Source organism: Nelumbo nucifera, chromosome 3 (genome assembly GCF_055504915.1).
Source record: "Nelumbo nucifera cultivar China Antique chromosome 3, China Antique-T2T, whole genome shotgun sequence".
NCBI lineage: Eukaryota > Viridiplantae > Streptophyta > Magnoliopsida > Proteales > Nelumbonaceae > Nelumbo > Nelumbo nucifera.
Window position 1 is genome coordinate 51,304,115 of NC_142651.1, and position 27,968 is coordinate 51,332,082.

Below are 27,968 nucleotides of genomic sequence, written 5' to 3' on the forward strand. Positions count from 1 at the left end.
TATATGCTCCAACTTGAGGGGGAGTGTTAAAATACAGCTTTGTTTTAGGGTCATTTTAGTCTTTTCCCTTCTTTAAATCAGTGTTTTTTTGTCTCTATTCTCAAGCATTTGTATACAGGGGTAATAGTGTAATTTTACCTTTTATTATGAATTAAGCATTCTGGGCGGCAGTTCTCTTCTTCGAAAGAAACTACAAAGCCTTATTCTGTTCGACCCTTCTCCTCTTCTTCTTCTTCATCCCTTCTCCTTCTAGGCTCATACCAGAAGCCTTCTTTTTATTTATTTAATTAAATACAAACCCGATAACAATAAGAAAGAAGGATACAACTCTTTTAGGGAAATGGTTATGGAGATGGCCTTTAGAGAGGGAAAATTTGTGGATTGAGATAGTGGCTAGAATACATGGGAGATTGGAGAATGGTTGGGATGTTGGTGTATCATGAAGGGCTACCTTGGCAGCACCTTGGAAAGCAATTCATAGCCTCCTCCCTCAGTTCCTCAGGTATATCAGGTATGGTGTTTGCTTAAGGAACTTAATTCATTTTTGGGAAGATATTTGGTTTGGTAGCCAACCTTTAAAGGAATTGTTCCCTTCTTTGTATTCTTCTCTTTGTATAAAAATGAGGTGATTTCGAATTTTCTTGTCCTTCTTTGCCTATGAGTCTTAATTAGGACTTTGGGTTTTGACAAGGGTTGAGAGATGAGGAGGCTATTTGTCTTTCAAAGCTTCTTCTTCTTCTTGATAATCTCTACTTAGAGCTCTCTAAACTAGATAGAAGAGTTTGGTGCCCAAGTCCTAAAGGTTTATTTTCTTGTGCTTCCTTTTGTAAAGCTCTTTGCTAGTCCCCTTCCTCTCTGTCCTTTCCTTGGAAAGAAATTTGATTTCAGTTGATTCCCCCTAAAATTAAGGCTTTTTGTTGGGAAGTGGCTTTTGGGAAAATTAACACTCTAGGTTCCTTGCAAAAGAAGAGACCTTTTCTGTGTATTTTCCCAAATTAGTGCACTCTATGTAAATCTGATGGTGACCACTTACTAATCTCCTGCTCATTTGCTATAGAAATTTGGGATTGGTTTTTTTCTTTCTTTGGGTGTAGGTGGAATATTCCAATGGAGATTAAAATGTTGTTTGATCCATCTACCTTAGCTTTGCCAAAGAGAAGGGGAAAAATAATGTGGAGGTGCATTAGAGTAGTAGTGGTCTAGACACTATGGGAAGAAAGAAATGCCAAAATCTTCCAAGAGAAGGAAAGAAGCAAACAACAAATTATGGAGTGTGTAATGACCAGGGTTATACATTGGCTACAAACTTTGGACCTGTTCAAAACTTTCTCTTTCAATGATATTTGGAGGAATTGGATTTTGTTTGCTTCTAGTTCAGTACAGAAGGTAAAAGCAAGGATGGTTTGGACACCTCCCATTGAAGATATTTCTGAAACTAAACTTTGATGGGAGCAGTCAAGGCAACCTAGGTCCATTTGGAATAGGAGGGGCTATAAGAGACAAGGAAGGGAATTTAAGAGCACTCTTTTCAGGACCAATGGGGAATGGAGACTTTCCAAAGGCAGAACTATATCAATTCCTACAAGGCACTCAGATTGCAAAAGAGTCAGGTGTGGAGAGTTTGGTAATAGAAGGACTCCAAGGTGGTGGTGGGTTGGCTAAAAGACCCACCAAGACCCAACCCAACATTTGTGGCCCACCATGACCCAACCCAACATTTGTGGAGGAGAAGCTGAAGGGGAAAATTCATTGAGGTCTATGGTGGATGTGCCGGACTTGGGTTGCTGCATATTTGTGTCCCATAATTTGAAAGAGAAGAAAGCCTTACCAGTTACCAACAATGATGTCTGAAGACGAAATGGAGGATCTTCTAAAGAATGCACCTTGGTTGATTCAATTTTGCCTGTCCAATGAGGTGTTGAAGAGGTTGTAGAGGAGACTTCAACAGATAGGTTATGCCTTAAACTGGAATCCTTCTACATGACCAAATCCTTGATGAACTGGTTGTGTTTGAAACAATGTTGTAAACTCTCTGGAGGAAAGAAGGTATAGTTGTTAAAGACCCATCTTGATGAACTCAATAGAATAATACTTGATTGGAGAAATATTGAGCAAAAGTTGAAGATGAAGATCTGACCCTTATCATGCTATGTTTGTTACCTCCTCATTTGAACATTTTGTTGATACCATATTGTATGGGGGAGATAGTATCTTTTTGGATGATGTTAAAACAGCTTTGAACTCTAAATAGTTGAAAAGACGGGTGTCAATTAGATTGAGAATCAGGTAGATGGCTTGATTGCGAGAGGTAGAACAAAAGATAAGGGATCAGGTGTGAGAGACAATTAGACAAATCAAGGTCAAATCTAAGTCTCAGAAAGTTAAGTTTTATGAATATCACGAGGTTGGGCACATAAGAAAGAATTGTCCAAAGTGCAAAGATAAAAGGAAGAAGTCTAAAAGAACTCTAAAGCTGTAAATGTTGCTAATGCTGAAAATGTTTTTGAAGTGTCTATCAATTGCTCAGGTGATGAGTGGATTCGTGATTCAGGTTGTACATTTTCACATGTTTCCCGATAAAAAATGGTTTTCCATCTACAAGGCAGCGAATGGTGGTACAGTGTTGTTGGGGAACAACAAAGGGCTCTCTGTTGTTTGTGTGGGCACAGTTCAGATTAAGATGTATGATAGTATTGTTAGAACATTGGAGGTTCGGCATGTTCCAAAAATAAAGAAAAACCTCGTATCTTTGAGCATTGAAGATTCCCTTGGTTATCACTTTTCAATTGAAGGTGGAGTCTTGAAGGTTTCTAAAGGTGCTCTGGCTGTGATGAAAGGGAAGTTAGTGGCCTCTATTGGTCGTTTTGATGTCTCTTCTTTAGCTGATTTGATTTTGTCTCCAGTCAGTTATGGCATATGTGTCTAGGGCATATGAGTGAGAGGGGTATGGCAAAGCTGAACAAATGGGTTTTGCTGTGTGGCCAGAGTCTAGTAAGTTGGATTTCTATGTGCGTTATGTTAGTGCAGGGTGAAGTTTAGTGTAGCTATTCATAAAACCAAAGGTACAATTGATTATCACTCTAATCTTTGTGGTCCTTCTCCAGTTATATCTAAGGGTGATTCACAATATTTGTTGACATTTATTGATGACTATTCAAGAAAGTTCTAGGTGCATTGTCTTGAAAAACAAGAGTTATATCTAAGGGTGGTTCACAATATTTGTTGACATTTATTGATGACTATTCAAGAAAGTTCTAGGTGCATTGTCTTAAAAAGAAGACTGGTAAGAAAATAAAGCATTTGAGAACAGATAATGGCTTGAAGTTCTATTCAGGTGAGTTTGATGACCTCTGGAAGAATGAGTGAATAGTTAAACACCATACTATCAGAAAATACCACAGTAGAATAGTGTTGCAGAATGGATGAACAGAACACTCTTGGAGAGAGTACATTGCATGTTCTCACATGCTGGTTTGTCAAAAGTGTTTTAGGTTGAAATTGTAAACATGGTTTGCTACTTGGTTAATATATCTCTTTCAACATTTATTGAGTTAAAAGACTTTTAAGGAGGTATGGTCTAGTTCTCATGGTGATTTTTTCAAATTGAAAATATTTGGTTGTCCTTTATGTTCTCATGTGAAATGATTAACTTGGGCCTAGGGAAAAGAAATATATACTCCTAGGTTATGTAGTTGGGGTGAAAGGATACAAGTTGTGGTGTACGGATCCCAAGTCACCCAAGTTTATCACTAGCAAGGATATGACCTTTGATGAGTCTGCTACACTCTATGAGGGAAATGGATCTGTTGATATTGATAGGGACCAAGGAGTTAGAAGTTGAAACTCCAAAGACAGTGAGAGAAGGTACTTCAATTCAGCCTATTCATGATGAATTACGTGATCCTCAGTTGAAGATGCACCTGAGGAATAATGATATAGTATTGCTACAAGCAGACAGAGGAGGCAAGTAAGACCATCTCAGAGATACGGTTATGATGATTTAGTTGCATTTGCTTTGTGGAGGACATTGATGGTCATGATCCATGTTCTTATGGGGAGGCTATCTTTTGTGATGGGTCTTCTCAGTGGATGACTACTATGAGTGAAGAGATCGAGGCTCTCCACAAGACTCAAACTTGGGAGCTTGTGAGACCACCACAAGGCCTGAGGATCGTAGGGTGCAAATGGGTTTACAAGAGGAAAGATGGAATCCCAGTGGTTGAAGATGCAAGGTACAAGGCATGTTTAGTGGCTAAGGGCTTTACACAAAGAGAAGGTGTTGACTTAAATGAAGTACTTTTTCGAGTTGTGAAGCAAAGTTTTATTGTATGTTGCTTGCTATAGTTGCTTTATTTGACTTGGAGCTTGAATAGCTTGATGTCAAGAAAGCATTTTTACATGGTGAGCTTAAGGGGAAATTTTACATGCATTAACTGGAAGGTTTCTTTGTTTTAGGTAACGAAGACCATGTGTGTTAAAGCAGTCTCCTAGGCAGTGGTATAAGCGGGTTAACACTTTTATAGCACTTATTTTATTTTATTTTTGGCTTTAGTTGCAATAGGATTATTAATGGGCATTTAGAGTTGTTTTAGGAGCATCAATTTGACATTTCTTCAAACACCAGAAATTGGTTTCAGATCATGGGTTTGTGATTTCATGACAGATGCCACTTCAGCCAGACCATTGAGACTTTACCCCATAGAACAAGGGCATCAATTTGGCATTTCTTCAAACTCTCCCAATTGGTTTCAGATCTTAGGTTTGTGATTTCATAACAGATGCCACCTCAGCCAGAGCATTGAGACTTTGCCCCTTGGAGCAAGGAGCATCAATTTGGCATTTCTTCAAACATCCCTGCATGGATTTCTATGCAAAGCATTTTTTTTGGCTGTTTTAAACTCAAAATGGTCTCAAAGCAAGAGGTCTACTGAGATGGCAGCATTGCTACTTGAAATGCACACGGTGCCAAACAGCAGCATCATTTGTCCTCAACATGTCTTAGGGGATTAAAAGCATAGACAGTGCTAATCTTTCTAAATTATTGGATCTACTGCCTGTAGTTTTCATTTTTGTGTCTTAGTATAATGCTGTTCATTGTTGTAGGTGGAGGTTTATAATCTTATTCTGAACTTTATGTTGTCCATTGCAGCTACCTGATTGCTTCAATGGGTTTGCAAGTCATCTGGAGCTTTGGACTTGCATCATTGGATGCATACGCCTTGGCAAGAAAGAAGATCCTTCACAATACTACTTTGGTCAGCCTCTTTGTTGTTGGAGACTGGGTTAGCCTCACTTAAAGTTTCTAAAATGCCTTTGCTCTTTTATTGAATCCAAGTAACTTGTGTTTCTATTCAAGTCAACATCTAATGGTTTTGGATGTATTATTACAGGTCACAGCTACATTGTCTCTAGCAGCAGCATCCTCTGCAGCAGGGGTAACTGTTTTATACACCAGAGATTTGAGAGGCTACAGTGTGCCAGACTGCCCAAAATTCCAGATGTCAGTCTGCCTGGCCTTTGTGAGCTGGATGATGATTGAGATATCTTCTCTTATCATGTTTTGGCTTCTGGCAGCAGGTTAGGACTTCTTTTGAACAGTTCTATCCTTGTTTCAATGGAAAATGAGAAAGCAAAAAAATGTACAGGAGGATACAAAATTCAACAGCTAAATGAATGGAAGCCTCTCTAGCTCAGAGCTGGGCTATGGTAGGAACGGTAAAGGATTCAAGTCTAAGAAGCGAAGGTTGGATGCCTGGAAAAAAATGATTTCTATGGAGAATGTTGAAAGACGAAACTGTGTATAAAAAAAAAGAAAAAGAAAAAGAAAATTGAAAGTATTCTATCTGACGAAATTTGAAGAATTGTCTTTGGAGGTTCCAATGTCACTGCTATTTTTTTTACACAGCTTTTGGTTTTAGGACAATAATTTTACATAAAAATTTGGACCTCTGTTGGTATTCCAATTCATCCAGGATGGTCACCTTTTTCCTGTTTTGTTGTCACTAGACTCACTACCCCCCTCCGGTCAATCATGCGACATATTTCTCAAAAACCAACTGATGGTGAAACTGGTTCCATTATCCAACAACCATCTAATTTGCATTGTCAATAAAACCATGCCAACTTCTGATTGCTGTTTCATCGATAGTATAACTGGAATAATTTAAACACTAGATTCTGTTTCGGCCTGATGAACAATGAGAGATGAACGCAATCGGTGAAAGTTAGTAATAGACTTACCAAAGAACAGGATGGATCAAGGTGTGAATTCTCATCATGTTTGGATGGTGACCATGATATATCTTCAGCAAATTATGGCAATTATGCTCAAGAGGAATCTCCTCTGGTTTACTAAAAAACATGTGTATGGTGAACTAATGACAAGGATCAAAATGTCTTCAGCACATCGGCCTGTATCTTAACTCGCTTTTATTTTTTTTTAAGGGTTTTTTTTTCAATCTGGTTGATAGGGGTTGGTTTAACGCCCGTCTACCCTCTGAACCAGTGGCAGAGCCATGAATTTTCTTTTTCGGGGACAGTCTGGTTCTCTTACATTTTTTTAAAGAAAAAATAACTTTTTTTCTGAGTTGGAGGAATGCGAAAGAGTATTTCTTTACATTTTAGTTGATTTTTGGTTATTAGATTTTGATCCAACCTCCAATAGCCCACTTAGTAACCACATATAAGTGATGGTTTTAATAAAAGGGTGGGGGGGGAGCCAAGGACCCTCCATGGCACACTCCGAAACAACCCCTGTAGATACTTATCGGTGACCTTCCAATACAATACGCAGCAGTTGATACGGCCTGATATATATCAAAATTTTGATCTTTAATTGATGCTGGTAATATTGTTGTTATGATGTCCAATCTGGCATGATTGGTGGATGTGATTGGCCATGGCGGACTACACACGCATGAATGAAACATGGCAATGAGAAATGAAGGAAAAAGAATTATGGCGAAGTTACGACATCTCCTTTCAAAATATGTAAGTAATAGAGCCATTAAAGTTGCATTAACACATTATGATGTGCCACTGGGCCTTCACTCACCTTTTTTTTTTTTTTTTTCTGATCAATTTGGTATATATACCTCCCCACTTCTGCTGACAGATTAGAGGGAGCTGTAATACTTCACAAACAGGGTATTTGAGATGCTTCAGAAAGGGTTCAATTCCAAACGTTCTGTGTCCATTGAGTTGATCAACACCAACCTTGTGGCCGTCTATTAAAAGGGTCCCATTTAGGCAGCCACCTTCTCCTTTTCTTGCTGATTGAACATGAGTTTGCCTTCTCTTTGTGCAACTGCGGCAGCTTCCCCACGTTAAGGTGATGCGAATCGTGGTCAGTGAGGAAAATCATCATCTTCTGGGAAGTGGGAACATCTCATCACTGGTACATATGGTCGGTGGTGAGTCTTGGGAATATTCCTCAGAAGGGAGACTAGGAGAGGCACCGCCCCATTTATTGTTGCTTGTTAGTACCAAAAGCTGGGTGTTGGGGTGTACGAAATTCCGTCAAATCCCTTTAAATACTCCTCAGTTTCTTCTCTCTTCCTCCCTAATTCAGTGATTCTCAGGGTTCCTGTCCTGTGTATCATTGAAAAATAAAAAAAGAATAAAAGAAAAAAGAAAACCAAAGACCACCACCATAATGATTAAGAAGTTACCAAAAGACAATGCCTTGTTACTTCACTAGCGGTAATTCGGACAGACTCACCATTTTAGTTGATTCCTAGTTTGTATCAAATCAAAAAGTAGTGGCCGCATCCAGTAGCTGAGATGGCCACTTGGCATCATCATCGACTGCCTATGAAAAATGATCAACCGCCATGGTTTCAGCAAACGAATGCAAAATGTTGAAGGAAAACTTCAGATTAGAAGCCACACCTGGAGAGAAGGCAACCAAGCAATTGAATGGCTATCAGAGTGACTGGCGGCAGGTTCCTTTAGGCTGTCTTTGGTTTCAGTGCAATTTTATTTGCACTGATACAAATGCATGGGAGTGCAAATGAAAAGAATTGAAATTCTCGTTTATTTTAGTTTTGGGTTTGTAAAATTTGATACAAAAGTATATCAGAATTTGCATTTAAATCATTTGCACTACTATAATTTTGCATCAATGCGAATAAATTTGCACTACAACCAAACACAGCCTTAAGGTCTTTAAGCTGCATTAGCAGCTTATAAGCCGAACCTGTAATAAATAGTTAGACATAAGGAAAACGCATCTGATCCACGTTACCCTTATAAGAATCTGGTCTGCTTGTTCATTCTGGAGTACTTCTGTGCATTAATCAATCACCTAATTGCTGTACTCTTTCAAAACTGGAAATTTAGATTCTAAACCAACAAACTAGCATGAGAAAATATTCCACACTGTGACTGTGCACTTCCATGGTAATTCCAGCTTTAGAATGGTAATTGACTTAACTTTTATGGAGTTTTAATTGATTTATAACTTGTGGTTGATAAGTGGTCAATAGATAAGGAGTTGGTTTAGATTTTGGCTAATTTGAGCATGCAAGAATAGGATTAATTATTTTTTATGGATAATCAATCATATATGTGAATCGAGCAGCTGCCGTCACCTACCGTTATGGAGAGAGGATCCCATCATCATATAGTATACGGAACCAAGTGAGTCTGTATATGATTCTCATTTAAAAAAAAAAGTGAAAGAAGGAATCAGAGTAGAAGCTGTTCAATTCATCAATATGGCTATAAATATGTATCTGTCGATTTGTTTGAATCCATCTTTCATCTTTGGACTAAATGTGAATCTGCTATGATCTTTCATTTTGGTTTTCATCAAATCAATTTCTTAAGCATGGTGAATATCTTTACACTCCTGATCGGTCAGAACTTTTAAGGTTACGTTTGGTTTGAATAGAAATATGAGAGAAAAAGAAAGTGAGTGTCAAAAGAATAAAAATCTATTCAGAGACCTTACCTGTTGAACAATTTCTTGAGATGATATATATCAGAGCCAATTTGATAAAGTGGTTTAGTATTCGATCTTCAGTATCTCATTATAATTAATTAAATTTTAACACAAAGAATAGGCATGTTAAAACATAAAAACTTGTTCAAGAACGTCAGCTAGCAGTTTAAGATTTTGCTTCCATACTACAAATGAGAATAATTAATGGGGAATAAAAGAGTTTAATTTCCACGATTTGTTTGAATATGGTTTGACCACTGCTACCGTGTAAAGGAATGGGGATTCTTAATAAGAGTGGCTGTAGAGTGCAGAGAAAGAATTGATGACTTATTATATGGAATACTGGGGGTGGCATGGTAGAGTTCCTTGGCACCATCAAAATTAAAGTTCTTCTCCACATCTTTCTTTTTAGTCAGACTGGCACAATTATGGATAACCCTGTTTGCCACTTCTCCTGGGAATCCATTATCTTCACTCTTCAGTTTAAACTTTAAAATGTAAATCTTCTATTCTTTTCCCCATATATATTCGAGACTCGTGGAAAAACAATATTGCAGGATATATATATATATATATATATATATATATATATATATATATATATATATATATATATATATATATATATATATATAAAAGGTTTCGTTGAACATGTCTTTCCATAGGGCGAAGAGTTCATTGGTTTCTTATTGTTCACTGGATTTTTGGAGGAGTAGAAAAATTAATGAAGAATTCTTAGCTAACTTTCTTGGTAGAGATAAATAAATAAAAAAAAACTTGGATTGTTCAACTTCTTATTTATTTATTTTGGTTTAGGCTTATTAAGAAAAGTAGATTTTTTATGAGTAGGAAAGAATAGGATTTGAAGTCGTCCATCGACCACATATCCCTTTGTTGGCCAATATTCCCTCTGTGGATCAACCTAGTTACTTTTGTCCTATGCTAGTCTATTCGACTTATTTTAGGTTATGTTTGGTTTGAAGGAAAAAATAGGGAAAGGAAGGGAAATGAAGAAAAACCTATACAAGATTTGTAAAGGTTTCACTTCCTTTCTTTTCTTTTCCTATCCCTAGTTTTTTCTTCAAACCAAACATCCCATCTCTTACACTTTTTTTTTCTGCTTTCTTTGACTGCATTACCATTCATTCTGTGACAGGTGTTAAAAAAAAAAACTATTTAGAGACCCCACCTTCACAGCAATAACATTTTTTTAGGTTGAATGGTTCGGCTCCAAATAAATTGGATCAGATTCGATTTCAATTTGAATTCAATACAGATGGATTTGGAGATATCTCCCGTAATCCTAACAAATCATATCGAATTGGAAAAGCTGATTTGTTTAGATAATGGATTGAATTTGAATATACCTCGATCTATTCTGTCACGACCCAATTCGATCCATTAGTTATGAAATATTATATATTATATATATTGTTTATATGATTATATATTATATATTACAATATATTATTTATATTATATAATAATATAATATATTGTTTATATTATATCGTCAAGTTTTCTTTTTCCTATAATCCAAATTGAACCGGATATCTAATAAGATATTTGAATCATAATTCTGGAAACACAACGGGTTCTTATCAAACTGGATCGGATATACCCGCTGGCCGCTGATCTAGTCCATTAGCCCTACCTATGATATGAGTCTATTTGATCAAGTCTAGCATTCAATTCTCAATCACTCCTATTATAATAAATTAAATTTCAGCATAAGGTATGGGTGAGCCTGTATTTATTCAGTATCCATGCTCCAAGCCCAATAGGGCTTTCATGTGAGGAACGTGTTAGAGAATTAAACAAAAAAAAAAAAGAAAACTATTCAGAGACCTCACTAAGAGCTTATAAGCTTTATGTTGAACGATGGATTCTTGAGAAGGTATACCATTACAAGTGTGATTTCTATATATATGTATGAACATTTATACACATATTTATAATGCAAGATTTGATACATATGAAATGAAAGTGCAGAAAAATGCAAGAGATCTAGAGATGGCATCTGCTGTGACCGTGGACGCAGGGAAACCCAATGAAATATATGGAATACACGAGTGTTTTAAATAAATTCAAGGCATCATATCAACTGATTTCTTATTTCAAACACAGGCGCGTTGGGCACAGCAGATTGATCCAGGTTGGTTTTATTTTCCTTTCATTATATCTATGCACATTTTTTTTTTTGGATTATAATCTAATATTCTCCTTCATTTTCCCCATTAATTTTTCAAAATCTCCAAAGCCCTCCCTTCAGAAATTTACTATATTATCCCTTCATTCAAGTTTGCCATGAACCAAAGTTAAGTGACAGTGAAATTTATTATGCCATCCCTCCCTAATAGATTTGGGATCATCTCTTCATCCAAATGGGCTTGGGACCATTGGCTTGGATGACAAAGAAATATCTTTTAGTTTTATGTACTTATATTTTTAATAAACGTCATTGAACTGAGGATAACAGTGTAGGGAGATTAAGTGAAGGGAGATGCAACATGTTGGAGTTCTCAATTCTGCGACAAATAATATGAATTGAATTCAGAGAAAGCAAATGCCCCAACGTAACAGACGCAGTGACAAGCCCCAACGTATTCAACGAATCTCTGTTTGCCTGATCAGCTTGCATGACAAGCCCTTGGATTAGACACACCTATCCACAAAACACTCTGGTGCATGCATGAAGTCATCGGTTGTTTCATTGGAATGAGAAAAAGGCTAATTCCACTCTCTCTCTCTAGGTCAGGATAAATATTAGAGCTGAGGTCTATTATATTCCTGTTAATGGTGAATTTAGCTCATTGGATCTTGGACACTGGATTCTCGCCTTCTAGCTATCACCAGAGGGAGAGAAACAATTCTTTCTTAATGAAGCACATGTTTTGGTTGATAAAAACAGCCACCACACAAGCGAGGAATATTTTACCTCTAGCTCTAGCTCTAGCTCTAGCTTGTTCCTTCAATAAAACCACATGCTGCTCATGTATTCTTCTGTTAATTATATGCACTCTTGAACATACATCAGACGTAGCTTTTAGTGCCCTAGTGGGATACTAACAAGTTAAAAGCGAATGGTGGGACCAATTAGATTTTTACAAGCTTTTAAGGATTTTTTTTTTGAAGTAGGACAGCTTATTAAATGCTCTAGTGAGTGCTTATTCCTTGGTTTTTTAAACGTGTTGATCCGGATGGTCGGACCATTTGGTTCAGAAACCATACAACTTGTATCTTAGCCAATAATTGTTGACTTGGTCAGTGACTGCCTGATCCGGGTGGTCGAATCATAGATCTATTTGACTTGGACAATAATTTTTGGCCATTTTTTATTTTTTAAATTAGAATGAGCTATTCATTCAAATTGGACAGTTGAACTATTGACCCAAAAACCAGTGGTCAAAGTGGTACCGGTTCCAGGTTGGTTTTTAAAACATTGGCTTTATTCTATTTTGACATGTGGTGGTAGGTGGTGTAGTATAGTGACGAGGATGCTTATATGTAGGAGTGATCATTTTCAGCCCGCCCCGGCATGGAAATTCTGGCCTAGGCCCAAGGTTTTGTATTCAGGCCCAGCCCGGCCCATGTTCGCTATACTTGTATGTCAAATGAGTAATCCCAGGTTTGAGTGCCCGTTTGGGAGGACTTTCATCCATTAAGCCATATTTTGTTTAAAAACCTAAAAGTTGAAAATAATAGGCTTATATGAGCCAAAATCGACTTTTCGACGAAGTTATCTTAGCTTCTCTCAAAAGCAAAGCAGCTCAGTCAACACAAACATGCCCTTAGTAAGATTCTTGAAAGCAGTTCAATAAGGCTTCAAAAGGGCCCTTACAAGTAACTAAGTTAGTGGTGAAATTTGTAAATTACGTATTCGCCATCTAGCTAGTAGCATTATTCCACGCTTTCCAATACACATGGCAATCCTGTCAAAATCTGATATGAGATGTCCAATATCGGACGTATCATATCTATACATTGAACCTTAATTAATATATAAGAAAAGCCATGATAGAGAGAGAGAGAGAGACAGAGTTCTTAGTTTGCTGGACTGTTTGTTTCAGTTTGTCAATTGAGAATAAAAATTAGATTATGTATAATTACCTTAATACAATACAATAAAGCACATAATGATTCATGGGAAGGCTCACAATTTGTAGCTAGCCAGCAGGAAGAAGATGATGGTTTGTGTGTTACTAATTCCATTACTGTAAGTGGCATTGATTCCAGCGTTAGAACACTAAATTTGACAGCTCCATCTGACTAAACATGGAAAAAGAATATTATTCTTCCATCTTATCGGGTTACTACTTTTCAATTTACAAGTGGGAAATTGTTCAAATGGAACATGATGCGCCTAACAGAATACGAGAAGAATCAAAGCCTACCCCATCGATCATTATCCATGTATAAATATCTGCATTTCGTGTTTCTTTCCTCCACAGCGACAAACATAAACAGAGAGACAGATCTAGAGAGTTTGTGCGCTGTCTACGTTTAACAAGTAATTAATAATGGCATTCAAGGCTAGTAGATTTGGGGAGGCTTATAGGAGGTTCAAACCACACCTCCTCATTGTTCTTGTTCAGATAGGTTATACATTCCTCTACTTTATTACAGAAGCTTCGTTCAATCATGGAATGAATCCTCATGTCTTCGTAACTTACCGACATATTGTAGCTGGTTTAGCGCTGTTTCCTTTTGCATTTTTTCTTGAAAGGTACGTATTAATTTATATCACACGCACCGTACATGTTTAGCAACATCTGACAATATATATTCAGTATCTTGATCATTAATTAATTTTTTCAACCATATCAAACAATTAATACCTAATCACCTTCCTTTATTTCTTAATTTCTCGCAGAAAAGTAAGACCTAAGCTGACATTAGCGTTGTTTGTTGAGATATTTCTGCTGTCTTTCTTTGGGTGAGGATATGTATATACATGCATGCATGCAATAACATTTTAGTTATATATAGCTCATGAGCTGATAAATGGAAATTAAAGGACTAATAGATGATTCAATTTGCTTAATATATATAATTCTGATTGCAGGATCAGTTTAACCATGAACATGTATTTAGCAAGCTTGAGATACACCTCTCCTACGTTCATTACGTCCATGCTCAACACCATTGCTGCCTTGACCTTTGTAATTGCGGTTGTATTCAGGTGAGACGATCCACAAAAGCAAAAGCTTATAAGCCGAAAGCCTGCAGAGAAACATTTACAGATATATAGACATTGTTCATGATCAGTCTAGCATGGGATTTGAACTGAAGCTTTAATTTAATGCTGGATATATATGATGTAGGTTGGAGGTTGTTGATGTTACAAACCCTCGTGGGATAGCAAAAATTGTTGGGACCCTGGTTTCCTTGGCTGCTGTCATGACTATGACACTGTACAAGGGTCCTGCAGCAAGAAACATATCGGCTGCTTTAATCAATATCGGAAATGGTAGCATCCATGAAAATTGGTTGAAGGGTCCGATTCTTACTGTGGCTAGCTGCATCACTTGGTCGGGATGGTATATCATGCAGGTATTAATTAAGCAGTATAATTCTCACTTCTTCTGGACTGGCTTAGTTTAACTTTCCAAGGAAAGATATTCAGAGAAAGTGCTGAAATATTAGGATGGAATAACCCAAAGAATGATCAAGAGATAAAAGGGAATGGAAAGAACATCGCTTAATGAGTATATCTACTTTTCCTCTTTCATTTTGTGAATAAATTTGTAGGCATTCACACTGAAGAGATATCCAGCACAGCTTTCACTGACCACATGGTTGTGCCTTATTGGAGGAGCACAATCAGCTGTCTTCACGGTCTTCGTAGAACATAAACCCAGAGCATGGATAATTGGATTCAACGTTGATTTTTGGGCAATCTTATATGCTGTAAGTAAGAAGAAGCAATCTACACAGTCTTACAGTTTCAATTGCAAAATTCAAAAATTTCAGAACTCTGAACTAGTGCTAATAAATCTGTGGCAGGGAGTGGTTTGCTCTGGTTTGCTAATCTTCATTCAACTATGGTGCACAGAACAAAGAGGGCCGGTTTTTGTGACCATGTTTAATCCTCTAGGAACTATAATGGTCGCATTTGTGGCATACTTTGTGATTGGTGAAAAGCTCTATTTGGGCAGGTATGTTTCTACTCATCGATCACCCACAAGAGGGGAGAGAGAGAGAGATTAAAGGTTCTGAATATTTTTCTTCTGGGCATCTTTAGGGTGCTAGGAGGGGTTACTGTCATCATCGGTCTCTACTTGATATTATGGGGCAAAGAAGGGGACCAGAAATTCAGCAAAAAAGCTCAAGAACTCTCCTCTTTAACTTGCGAAAAAGAGGATAAAGAACACAATATACAAGCTGCCTCAGCAGATATTTCAAAGGAATTCTTGGATGTTTAAATCCTCAATGGATTTCTGAAGATGTAAAGTGACTCGTAGTGAATAGTGATGTATTTCAGCGAAATAAAAACCATAATTTATGTGGAAAAAAACGATATAAATAAGTGGAAATGATGAACCAAATCCCTTTTTTGTATAGGTTTTCCCTTTTTTTTTATTTACGTCAAAGTTGCATATCAAATTCTGCTACTCTCTATGCTAATGTCAAGATTTTGTATATATCTTCTTATCCTTATCTTGTATGGCTGAGATAGGAAAGATAGGTTTGAGTCCCTGTAAACTTAGGAGATTCGATTCGGTGCTGGGAAAAATAAACCAGAAAAGCTCTGGTTTTACATGGTATCATAGCCACGAAACGGAAGCGAGAGGTCTGTGTTCCAAGACCTCTGGAGATCAGTGACGGCAACGACATTATTCGGTGCCAGGAAAGGACAGACTTTGCACTCCAGATTCCGTTCGACACTCCGTCTTCCGTAGAGTTCGATCTTCGCCTTCGTCCTGACAAGGCTGCAACCGGCGGGTCCGTTCTGAGTTCCGATTCTCGCAGATCAGACAAGACCTCTGCAGAGTTCTTCGGTCTTCCTCTTGTACAGAAGTTCCGTTGGGCTGAAACTGTTAATCGTCTTCTATTTTTGGGCAGCCAGCAGAAGTAGCGGTTTCTCCTCTTTAGCAAACACTAAGAGGTGGGAGTCGTTCCAGCGGCGGCGATCTATTACCAACGGTCGAAAACGGGAGCTCTCGTAGAAGAACCTAGAACATTAAGAGCTCCAAAAACATCTACGGAATACCCAAGGAACACACAACAACCCAAACCCAGACCTAAACATATTCGACACATCAATTCCTCAAGTTTCTGTCAGAAGACCCATCACCCCTCGAGTAGTGAGATCCACGATCTTCGTACCCGCGATCACGATCGCCTAAATTGCGGTTGTAACCACCACCATCACGTCGAAATCACAGTAGGAGGATTCAACTCCCTTTTGTCTTTTTGGGATTTGGATTTCTATCAAGACTTGTGAAGTACGGCATCAGCCCACCGAGACTCCAACAGCTAGAACCAGCCCAGCTCGAGCAACAACTGAGAACACCTGTCAGATTTGTTATAATAGCTCATGTGTGACGAGGTAGGGTTGTCCTCGAAGTAGTTCCTGAGGTGGGTTTTCAGACACAATAGTCGGTATGGCTGAAAATAGAGAAAAATGAGCAGGGGTAGGAGGAAAAGGTCGTGGCGGCCAAGTCAAGGCCCATATAGCCAAAGCCTCTACGCAAGGCAATGGGTCTCAAGGAGAATCAATTGGTGCAGCCAAGACTGGGTTAAATGGACTGAGTAGTGAGCAGTGGAACTTGTTACTCAACCTTTTGAACACACAGAAAGAGGGGAGTCAACGACTAAGTGGTATGCAAAAATTGTCAGGATGGATAATAGACACAGGGGCCTTTCATCATATGACAAGAAGCATCGAATCGATGAGAGACATAAAGAATGTCATTCCGTGCTCTCTCGGACTACCAGATGGGAAAGCGATAATAGCAGAGAAAGAAGGCACAGTTGCACTAGACGATCATTTGAAACTAACTAGTGTTTTATATGTGCCTAGTTTAAATTGTAATTTACTTTCCGTATCGCAATTGATTGAGGAATCAAATTGTATTGTCCAATTCACTAATAAATTCTATGTGATACAGGACCACACTACGAGAATGCTGATTGGAACGAGTGAGAAGCGAGAGGGACTCTATTATTTCCGGAGCATTGCATCAACAAGAGCAACGAAGACTACAGAGAGCAGGACGTGTGATATTTGGCATCAAAGGTTAGGGCATCCTTCTTATAGAATTGTTAAGTTGTTGCCTTTTATTAGTACTAAGAATAATAACGATGACAGTATTAAGGGTTGTGATGCATGCTTCCGAGTTAAACAATGTCGAGAAGAATTTGTTTCTAGTAATAATAAAGCATTCGACATTTTTGAGTTAATTCATTGTGATTTGTGGGGTCCTTATAAAACTACAGCTTCTTGTGGTGCTCATTATTTCTTGACCATAGTAGACGATTTTTTTAGAGGCGTTTGGACTTATCTTCTGATTGATAAGACGGAAGTGGGATGAGTTCTTCGAATTTTTTTTGTTCAAAGGAAATTTAACAAACCTGTAAAGGTGATCCGTACTGATAATGGGACTGAGTTTGTATGCTTGGCTAGTTATTTTGCTGAAAGTGATATTATTCATCAAACCACTTGTGTCGGGACCTCTCAACAAAATGGGAGGGTTGAATGCAAGCACCGCCACATACTCAATGTTGCCCGAGCTTTGCGCTTTCAAGCCAGCTTGCCTATTGATTTTTGGGGGGAATGTGTCCTGACCGCATGTTATTTGATCAATCGGACACCGTCCATTTTGTTGAAGGGAAAGACTCCTTATGAAATGTTATTTGGGCGACCTCCTTCTTATGATAATGTGCGAGTTTTTTGTTGCTTAGCATATGCACACAATCATGGACATGGAGGGGATAAATTTGTCAGTTGAAGCAGATGGTGTGTTTTTGTTGGGTATCTTTTTGGAAAGAAAGGATGGAGCTTCTATGATTTAGAGTCCGACATGTTCTTTGCATCAAGAGATGTTACTTTTTTAGAGCATGAATTCCTGTATGCACACAAGGAAGATGCACAGCCGAACAAAGCACAAGGCCAATTTAATTTTGGAATAGGTGGGATAGATGAGGTGTTGGTACCATCCGCTTATTTACCTGGACTAGCAAATGGCGAGATGGAGGCTAACCAGTGAGGTGAACCCGCTGAAGAAGGAACCTGCGTGGACCCGAATGCAAATGCTGGTGAACCCATGCATTCTTGTGATGCCACCACAGAAAATATAAGCGAAGACGGTCCTGATGTCAGGGGGTGGCGATATTGAGCAACAACAGCACTCTGAATTTCATTTGGGGCATGGGCATCAACAGAAACAGCAGTCCACAAGGTTGAGAGATTATGTGTTTCACACCACACCCCAAATGAAATTCAGAGTGCTTGAGCACACAGCGCTTGAGTCCCTCTCCGCGTCCCTTTGCAAGCTCACTTAGCCAATCACCTTCTGCAGGTAGTCCTTATCCCATAGATAACTATGTGAACTGTAACAATTTTTCTTGTCGATATCGTGCTTTCTTGGCAGCTATCACCACAGGAGTTGAACCTACTTCTTTTGCTGAGGTCGTAAAGGATGAAAAATGGAGGGATGCAATGTAGAAAAAAATACAGGCACTTGAAAATAATCAGACATGGATTGTGGAGCCTTTGCCATCCGAAAAACGAGCCATATGATGCAAATGGGTGTATCGAATCAAGTGTAACGCTGATGGGACAATGGAAAGATACAAAGTCCGTCTTGTGATTTTTGGGAACAAGCAAGTTGAGGGAATTGATTATAATGAAACTTTTGCCCCAATTGCAAAAATGGTTATTCCTTGCAGTTACAACAGCTAGAAATCGGGAGCTTCATCAAATGGACGTACATAACGCATTCTTGCATAGTGACCTTCATGAGGAAGTCTACATGTGAATGCCTCATGTTTTCAGTCGGATAAACCAGGTATGGTGTGTCGGTTGCGAAAATCTTTGTATGGCTTGAAACAAGCACTGAGATGTTGGTTTGCTAAATTAACTGCAACCTTGAAGACATATGGGTTTCAGCAATCATGTTCAGATTATTCCATCTTCACCTTTCGTCGAGATAGGGTGCATGTGCTTGTTCTTGTGTATGTGGACGACATTATTGTGTCAGGTAATGATCGTATGGCAATTCAAGTCTTCAAGAAATATTTGAGTAACTGCTTCCATATGAAAGACTTGGGACCATTGAAATATTTTTTAGGCATTGAAGTAGCGCGAAACTCAACAGGAATTTTTCTGTCTCAACGTAAGTATGCTTTAGATATTATCTATAAAGTTGGATTACTTGGTGCAAAACCTGCTCCTGTTCCTCTGGAGCAGAATCACAATCTCGCCTTGACAGATGGGCCTCTCTTATCTGATCCTAAGCGATACAAGCGCTTGGTGGGCAGGCTTATTTATCTCTCAGCAACCCATCCAAAGTTGTCTTATTGTGTGCATGTTCTGTCACAATTCATGCAGCAACCGCAAGAAAGACATTGGGATGTTGCATTGCGGGTGATGCGCTACTTGAAAGGAAATCCTGGTCAAGGAATTCTCTTGCGTTCAGATTGTGATTTACAGTTATATGCATGGTGTGATTCAGACTAGGCGAGCTGTCCTTTGTCCCGACGTTCTCTATCTGGATGGTTTATTCTGCTTGGGAAATCGCCTATTTCCTGGAAAACTAAGAAACAACACATTGTGGCTCGTTCTTCAGCGGAAGCAGAGTATCGTTCTATGGCCACTGCCACGTGTGAATTGAAATGGCTGAAGGGATTGTTATTGGCTCTTGGAGTTACGCATTCAACCCCAATGTGATTATATTGTGATAGTTAGGCAGCCTTGCATATTGCATCAAACTCAGTGTTTCATGAGCGTACGAAACATATTGAAGTTGATTGCCATTTTGTACGTGATGAGATTCAAAATGATTGCATTCGTCCTACTTATGTGTCGACTACCGTTCAGCTGACTGATATTTTTACAAAGGCACTAGGTCGTAAAGAATTTGAGTACTTTCTTCGCAAGTTGGACATTCGGGGTGTTGGGATTAAATTAAGAGTCTCCATTCAATATATCTTCTTATCCTTATCTTGTATAGTTTAGATAAGATAGATAGGTTTCAATCCCTGTAAATTTAGGAGATTCGATAGCTGTATTCATATATATATATATATATATATATATATATGTAAAGACAGAGAAAAATAAACCAGAAAAGCTCTGGTTTTACACACGGAGGAAGCTACTCATCAACACTTACTTTGGCTGAAAAAGAACAGACAAATACAGCTAATCACTCCATCTGATTCTAAGAATTGCTTCCCTGATTTTAAACATTTAGTGAGGTGCTTTGCTTCTTGTCAAGAGAATTGATTGACGAGGTGCGATTCCCATAAAATTATGCTTAAAAAACAAAGAATATAAAACATCATAAGGCATTATGCATTCATCAACGTGCATTGATTCTTATTTTTTGAAGCGGGCCAGTCCTACATCAACACGTTATATTTGGTAAAAGTTCAACAGAAGAGAGAGGAGAGAGAAGAGTGGCATCCAAAACAAAAGTTCAAGAGAGTAATTGTAAAGTGACTCTGTATTCCTGCACATGGCGTCCTGCACTCCCAATTGCAGGGCGCCATGTCAGCATTGGCATCACATGCATATTTTCATGCGCGAGGAGATTTAACAGACGTTTGAAACGTTCGTGCACCTTATTATTTTTAAGATAAGAGAAATTACATTAAAATTTAAATGGAATAAAAAATAGGGATAAAAGAAGGGTTTTTATGTCTATCTCTTTGGGTTTCTTCTAACTTTCTTAAACACTATTTCTTTGCTTTTCTCCACCGAGCAACACGCTTCAGCACTGATGGATTATGGATGGAGAACTGCAAGTTTGAGCACCAACCGACTATGGATGGAGAACTGCACAGCTGAGAATCAATGCAGGAACTCATTTTGACCTTTATCTAAATCATTAATTAGATTAGAAATGAAAATCTCAAAAGTAAGTCGGAATAGAGGGGATATATGACCAGTCACAGATTTCTCCATTTAATGTACAAAATATACAGATTCAAACTTTCTACACCACCCAAACAATGCATTTGCTTCAACTCTACCGTTGTTGCAGCTTGGTTTAACAAGACAACACATGACTCGCATCCCCGCATCCAGAATCTATCCCTAACTCTCATATGCCTCATCTTCTATATGATAAATTCAAAATAGAAGGCAGCTTTTTATTCTAAGATTCCCACTGTTTATTTGCTTAAAAAAATCAAAAGAAAAGGTAAAACAGAATAACTTTATTGTTCATCTCAAATGTGTTTCATCGGTGGTCTGTTGGTGCTCATGCATGCTCAATTAAGTGATGGAAAGCTTTGAGCGAAAGAAGGAATATGAAACCCTATTTTCAGAAATTTTAGGAATTTTTCTATTTTTTATTTCATCTAAATTAAATTGTAATTTTTTTATAAATTAAATTATAAAGATATTCAAAATGTTTGAAACATCGATTAATTTTACTCGCACATGAGAAATCTACTTACGATGCAATTCTGACATGGCGCCCTGCAATTGGGATCACAGGAAGTTATGCAGGACTCACATGCAGGAAATCTGGAATCTCACAAAGTGAATTCTGTTTGCCAAAAAGATAGAAACTGAGGAATATTCTATCAGAACCGCCAACTTAGCCTTATTAAAGGCGGATTTAGTTATTGCCAAAAATGGTTTATTTCTTTTGAGGGACAGTCTGAATTGCCACCTCAGATCTTGTCTGACCCCACTTTATATCTTACTAAACATCGCCTACTTCTTTAGATGGTGGTACTAAAACCACGGGCCTAGTGCTATTTTTCATGGTTTTTAAAACCGAACTGGTCGGGTCCGGTTTCTGGTTCGAACGGTCTAACTGTTCAACTCAAACGGCCAGCCCATTCTGACAAAAAACCAAAAAAAAAAAATTGAAAAATGATCAAAACCATTTGAACGATTCAAACGGTTAATCGGCCGGTTCAGCGATTTGTTGACCAAAATCAATAGTTTTGGGGAAAAAACCGGTTTTTGGGGAAAATGGAACCGGTACAAATCACATGACAATTGATACATGAAAACATAAACAAGAAAAGTGTAGTTTAAACCAAAATTTATTAATTTGAAGATTAAAAAATTGTTTAAATACAATATCCAAACATTAAAAAATTTAAATTCTCAAATAATGTGGCACATATTGTAGCACAAATCCACTTGGCATAATGGTTAAACCTGCAAATTTTTACAAGTGGATTAGGTCCAATTCAAACCAATGAATATTTTGAACCATTTCGACCGGTCCAATTCAATGTCTAGACCATCCAATCTATTCAAATTTGTTTTAATTTAGATTTGTTCCAACCCAAACCTGGCCCATTGACACCTATTTTCTTATCTTCTATTAATGGACCAGATATTGGCCCAATTCATTACAAACGGACCAGGCCCAATCCAATCCAATAAATGCTTTGGACCAATATTAAGTCTAGATTGGTTCAATTCAATATGTCATGTTGGGTCCATCCTATCTGTCCAAATTGATTTTGGTTTGGACGAGGTCCAACCCAAAACCGGTTCATTGACAGCTCCAAGTATTCTATAGCATCCGTATGGGTGTAGTGGTGATTCACCACTTATAATTGGAACACTAATCACAACTTTTACTTTTGTCCGTCTATAAGCAAGCGTCACACCACCTACAATCTTTTGAGGGTCTATACTTGTGGTTGTTGCTTTTCCAATACCTTGACTGAAAATCAATAATTACATTCCATGCCTTTTTACAAATGTAATTCTTCATGTCAACAAACACCTTATAAAATCTCATTTGTGCTTAAATCAAACGGCACAAGGGGAAAATAACACTTACTAATGTGATTCAATGTTACAACTATAAATTGGTGGTAAAAGGGACTTTGAAAAGCATGTGCGGAGGAGTGCCTTCAATTCAATTCATAATTGAGATGATTCACCCCCACCCCCAATCCTTGTCTACAAGTAATGAAACATAAATATCAAATCAATTTATGCATTCATATTCATGTAGAAAGAATTTAAATATAAATGTAAAAAAGGATGATACCCATTTACTAAGTAATAGAGTTTCCACTACATCCCTTCGTACTTGCATTAACATAAGTTTATTTTCTAGCTTATATGAATGATCTTCAGTTGCTCTTTAGCCTCCATTAACAACTTTCAAGACATCATCATGGCTCGGCCACAACACTTTTGACCTAGCACGCCGAATATAGACATCTTCTTATTGTTCTCCATTGCCTCCATTTTGGGTTTCTAATTCCTGAGACATGAAATTTTGCATTTCTTCCTTGAATATAATACAAAATTATTAGTATTTTAAAACAATTTAATACACACTTAATTAAATGACCCAATATTGAATCTAAAAGTGTTCCATCCCTCTTCTTATGTGTTGCAAAAACTACCTCCGTAACCAAGAAATATATTAATTATTTTTAACAAATAAAAAATAAATGAATATAAATGTATAATAAGCATATCAAATTTGTATAATTACCAATTCCTTGCGTACTCTTTTAACTATTTGTTTGAAACTATGAGATTTGTTGGTTGCAGATTTTGCCTACATTAAATTAACTTTTTGTTCATTTAAATAAAAAACAAATTTGTTGAAATATTTAACATACTTCTAATCTCTACTTTAGACCTCTAAAATTGTACCAAGTTTTCCCATTAGGTTGAATCAACTTGATCCTCAAGCTCCTCAATTGGTAATGTCTCTGCACTATCTAGATCTGAGTCATAATACTCTCTCTTCAAAGTGGATTTTCAATCCCTCCACTTTTTACCTAATAACTATAGAGAAAACCTTCACTCAGTCATTCACCTTGAATTTTTTCTATAACTAAAACAATAAATCAATCATCAATGAGTTTAGTACCTTAAAAAATTCCCATATTTCTTCCTTTATTTCAATGGAAATTGCTCTCTCTCCAATCATCAATATATGGTCAACTTGTTTGGAGTTTGTGCAGTGGCACTCAAAATTTTAACTAATTTCTTTGTTTTATCATCATTGGGTTGGTTATATTCATTAGAGCTAATTTCAATTTGTTCTCCTTCAAGCATGTTCCATATATCTAGAGTTATCGCGAGAGGCCTCTTGACTTAACTTAGATGTGGTACAGTGCACAGTGCACTTGTTTTTCTGTCAAGATAAATCTTTTCAATGAAACATTTAGGATTGTAGGATAGTAGATTCTCAAGTTCAAAAGCTTGCATTTAATATGGAAGGATTGCTTGGCTGATGCATGGTAAGTTTTGACTTCATAAGTGGATAGAATGAAGAGGTTTCTCTTTCAAAATTTTCTTTCGGTTAGCACTTGACAAAATCCCGTCAAACTTCCGAGTGGTTCCACAGTCCCAACTCCTAACAGCAAAAAGGAAAAAGGTTGGTGTTTATAAGAGACAAAATGTTCTTGAGCTTTATGCAAGGAGGGAGAAAACCTCTTTTCTAGGCAAGAAAACTAGTTAGTACTCACCCTTTTCGTCAACCAATGACCTACAAATCTTCCACTCTCTCAACGCCAGTGTGCAATTGATCTCTCTCTCTCTCTCAAATGCAATAGGCTAATTATTTAGACTGGCTCAAGTCCAATTCAATTGCAAAAACTGGCATTCCAATTTTCAAAGACCACCACCAAATTTCTGTTTTTCTTTATTTTAGTTTTCTAGGTGGTGGTCTTTATAAGAATACCACCTTAGCTCTCTCTCTATAGTGACGGCTTAGATCGTTTTTCTTGTTTTGAAATCACATGTTAGAAAATTGACTTAATTTAAGTGATTCTAAACAATTTTGAACTTGAAAAGTTTCATGGAGGAATAGTATTATGGTTTTAACAAAACTAACAGGAGAATAATTCGAAGAATAAAGTTCACTACCCAATTAGGCAAATAAGACATTTATAGATTTAAGAAATATTTCAGGTACAAAAGGAGAATGAAATACAAAACCAACACAAATTCTAATATAATAGGAATTCTATATCATGGTATCTCTTGCTAATGTACTACAACTAGGATTTCTTTCTTAGTCAATGATTCTCTAATACCCCCCACACCTACAAGCTCAAGGGGGTGAAAGACACCACATTGAGCTTGGTGTGCAACAATATTGAAAATCAAGGATTGGCTAGACTCTTGGTTAAAAGTGAAAACATCTACCAATTGATTTCAGTGGCTATGTGATGAACATGAGGGTCCGTCTGGTTTGCAGGAATAGGGGTTTGGAATCGGAATCGGAATGGGCTATTTCGATTTCAACTGTTTGGTTGGGTGGAACTGGAATCTTGTTTGCATTCCTCCATTTTAGGGAATGGTTATTCCCTGTCCCTCTCTTAGGAATGAAATCCCATTCCTGCTGATTTTAATTCCCATTTTCATTCCTATTTGAATCAAACAGACTATGAGAATGGACCATTCTAATTCCAATTCCGGAGGATTTTGATTCCGATTCCAATTATGAACCAAATGGACTCTGAGACTTTTACTTGCAACCCACTCTTATATAAAGTTTCAATCTACTGCAAGATGCTTTGTGTGTGCACGATATATAGGATTGGGGATCAATATGTGGCACCAACATTATTGCAATATAGACCTAGTGAAGTCTTAAGAATAAACCCGAATTCAAGTCAGCCATATTACTTCAGCAAAGGTATCAGCTAGAGACAGAAATTCTGACTCCATATATACTTGACCATGCTATAATGCACTGCTTCCATGAACTCCAAGAGACAAGGTGAAAAACAAGAGAAATAGCATAACCACCTGTGGGCCAGAAGTCATCAACACATACAGCGAGCCCAATCTCCATTGGCGTGGGCAGCAATAGAAATAGCTCAACCAGCCTTAGGGAAAAGATGATGGTCCAACGTGTGCTTAAGGTAACACACTATGTGTTTTGCTGCAATGAGATGTTGCTCAAATGGGGACAGCATATATTGAGAAACCCTATTCACGGCATAAGAAAGATATCTGATTGTGTTAGTGTCATATATTGTAAGACTCAAACAAGGCTTCGAAAGGGAGGTAGTCCTTAAGAGGTTGACCATCAGACTGACTCAAGGAAGAAAAGGGTACCTTTGGAGATGTCACGGATTTGGCTCCATCAAGATTAGTCCACCGCAAGAGATCATATATATACTTCTGTTGAGATGGTAAAAGCCCATGAAGGTACTTCCATACCCAAATAGTGATGAAGTTCACCAATGTCTTTAATGGAAAATTCCTTGGTGAGTTGCCATAATAGATGAGAGATGATAGAGGAGTTGTTACCCATAATCAAAATATCATCAACATAGATGAAAATAAACAAAAGAATACTTGTTTCTCATAGATAAACAATTATAGATCAGAACTAGCACCATGAAAACCAATAGATATGTGATGAAATCAGGCCTGTTTGAGCCCATATATGGAGCTTTATGAAGTTTGTAAACATAATCTGGACTTGGAAGGTTAGTAAACCCTTGAGGTTGAGCCATATAAACATCTTCTTGAACAACCAATGAGAGCGCACGACAAATTGTATAACTGGGATATATAAAAGTATCCTGAAAATCAGCACTAGAACATTGGGTATAACCACAAGCAAAAAGTCGAGCTTTATCGCGCCCTATAGAACCATTAATTAGCATGTATTTTTATCGTGTAAATCCATTTAGAACTAACAAAATTCATACCTGATACCTGGATAGTATGGTACAAGAGACCATTGCCATTTCTCATCAAAGCATCAAACTCATCAGACATGGCTCAATGCCACTCTTCACTTTTGCCAAACTATAGAGGAGGTGGGCTCAATAGAAGGATCAGAAAATTAAGTAGCATAATATAACCGAGGTGGTTGTGCTTGAGCCTAAGATCTTGTTACCGTGGCATGCATCCGGCTTGACTATGGTACGTGGACCATGAGTAATAATATCATCAATCATCAACAGTATGGCTCTTTGGTGAATTGGAGCCACACATTTCTCATCCAATGCATGCTTAAGGAGAGTGAATGCAGTACAGTGGCATCTCTCAATAGAGCCGTTTTGAGAATGATGACAAGTAATATGATGGGCAATGACAAAGTGATCCAAATATCTTGCAAAGGATCAATTATCACCTCCCTACTTAATTAGATTGGATATTCTTAATTTTGCAAGAGAATATAATCTCAACATGAATTTTAAACCGCAAGAAAATATCAAGTGTTGGACCCCAAACATCAAACTCCTTAAAGCTGTGTTTGTGTTTGGAAGGAGTGTAAATACCGGTTCAGTGCATTATTTCACACCATTCCACAAATGTATGCGTTTGGATTATATGAATTAACTTCTCTCTAACTTTCTTACACTCTCAATTTGTTATTTGAATTATATGAATTGACTTCTCACTAACTCTAGTAGGATAGTATTTAGGCTTTTTAATTGGGTTTAACCCAATAAAATGGCACAATCCGTGTTAGAAATCAAGCCAAACTATAATTTCTGGTTTGGTATGAGATACTCTTCAAGCCAGACCTAACCAAACTGTGAATAGTGAATACCCCTAAAATGAATGCCTTTTCTTTTTTGAGAGCTAGATATCTCATCTTTGTTTTTTTTTATATATATATCTACTATTAATATCACTTCAATCAGTCTAGAAATAGTGTGTTTGAATCAGGAATTTTATTTGAGTCCACCCCGCTCTCAAGTATTAATGTCAGACCAGCTACAGGTTTTTCCTTCCTTTAGAGTAACATGCTTTTGAATTATAATGGTAAAAGATGTGCATAGATATAAATTTTGTTATCTTTTGTAAAATGATTTAACATCTTTTATTGTAACTTATAGGCATCCACTAGAATTGGGGTTTAGGCTCCTTCTTTTATATCCA

The 27,968-nt window shown here is 37.5% G+C and overlaps 2 protein-coding genes across 7 annotated transcripts in view; both read left to right on the forward strand.

Moving 5' to 3' along the window:
- Positions 1-5,852, forward strand: part of LOC104600850 (CASP-like protein 5B3) — a 28,630-nt gene extending 22,778 nt beyond the window's left edge. For 2 of the 3 annotated variants that reach the window (XM_088901846.1, XM_010263989.3), the window contains exons 2-4: positions 5,150-5,282; positions 5,391-5,577; positions 5,646-5,852. In XM_088901846.1, the coding sequence (XP_088757972.1) occupies positions 5,150-5,282; positions 5,391-5,577; positions 5,646-5,689 (364 nt within the window). In that variant the 3' untranslated portion in view covers positions 5,690-5,852. The remainder of the gene's footprint in view (positions 1-5,149; positions 5,283-5,390; positions 5,578-5,645) is intronic. The other variant, XM_010263991.3, reaches the window with a different exon arrangement.
- A 7,549-nt stretch (positions 5,853-13,401) lies between these two features.
- LOC104600851 (WAT1-related protein At1g44800-like) lies at positions 13,402-20,098 on the forward strand. Of its 4 annotated transcripts, none has more exons than XR_016083681.1 (8): positions 13,402-13,670; positions 13,818-13,880; positions 14,010-14,126; positions 14,269-14,497; positions 14,696-14,854; positions 14,951-15,102; positions 15,189-19,284; positions 19,381-20,098. XR_016083681.1 is itself a non-coding variant. In XM_010263993.2 (7 exons), exons 1-7 carry the CDS (start codon positions 13,465-13,467, stop codon positions 15,367-15,369), a joined length of 1,107 nt encoding a protein of 368 aa, XP_010262295.1. In that variant the 5' UTR covers positions 13,402-13,464; the 3' UTR covers positions 15,370-20,098. The 4 variants fall into 4 exon arrangements, 2 of the variants coding, with proteins under 2 accessions (XP_010262295.1, XP_010262297.1); XR_016083682.1 differs by having other exon boundaries at positions 15,189-16,978; positions 17,059-20,098; XM_010263993.2 differs by having other exon boundaries at positions 15,189-20,098.
- Positions 20,099-27,968: the final 7,870 nt, after the last annotated feature.

Bases quoted from the DNA above. Each gene is read 5' to 3' on its own strand.
- LOC104600851 (XM_010263993.2), top strand. From the start codon at position 13,465: ATGGCATTCAAGGCTAGTAGATTTGGGGAGGCTTATAGGAGGTTCAAA. The intron at 13,671-13,817 runs GTACGTATTAAT...AATTTCTCGCAG, and splicing joins TTTGCATTTTTTCTTGAAAG to AAAAGTAAGACCTAAGCTGA. The intron at 13,881-14,009 runs GTGAGGATATGT...TTCTGATTGCAG, and splicing joins TTTCTGCTGTCTTTCTTTGG to GATCAGTTTAACCATGAACA.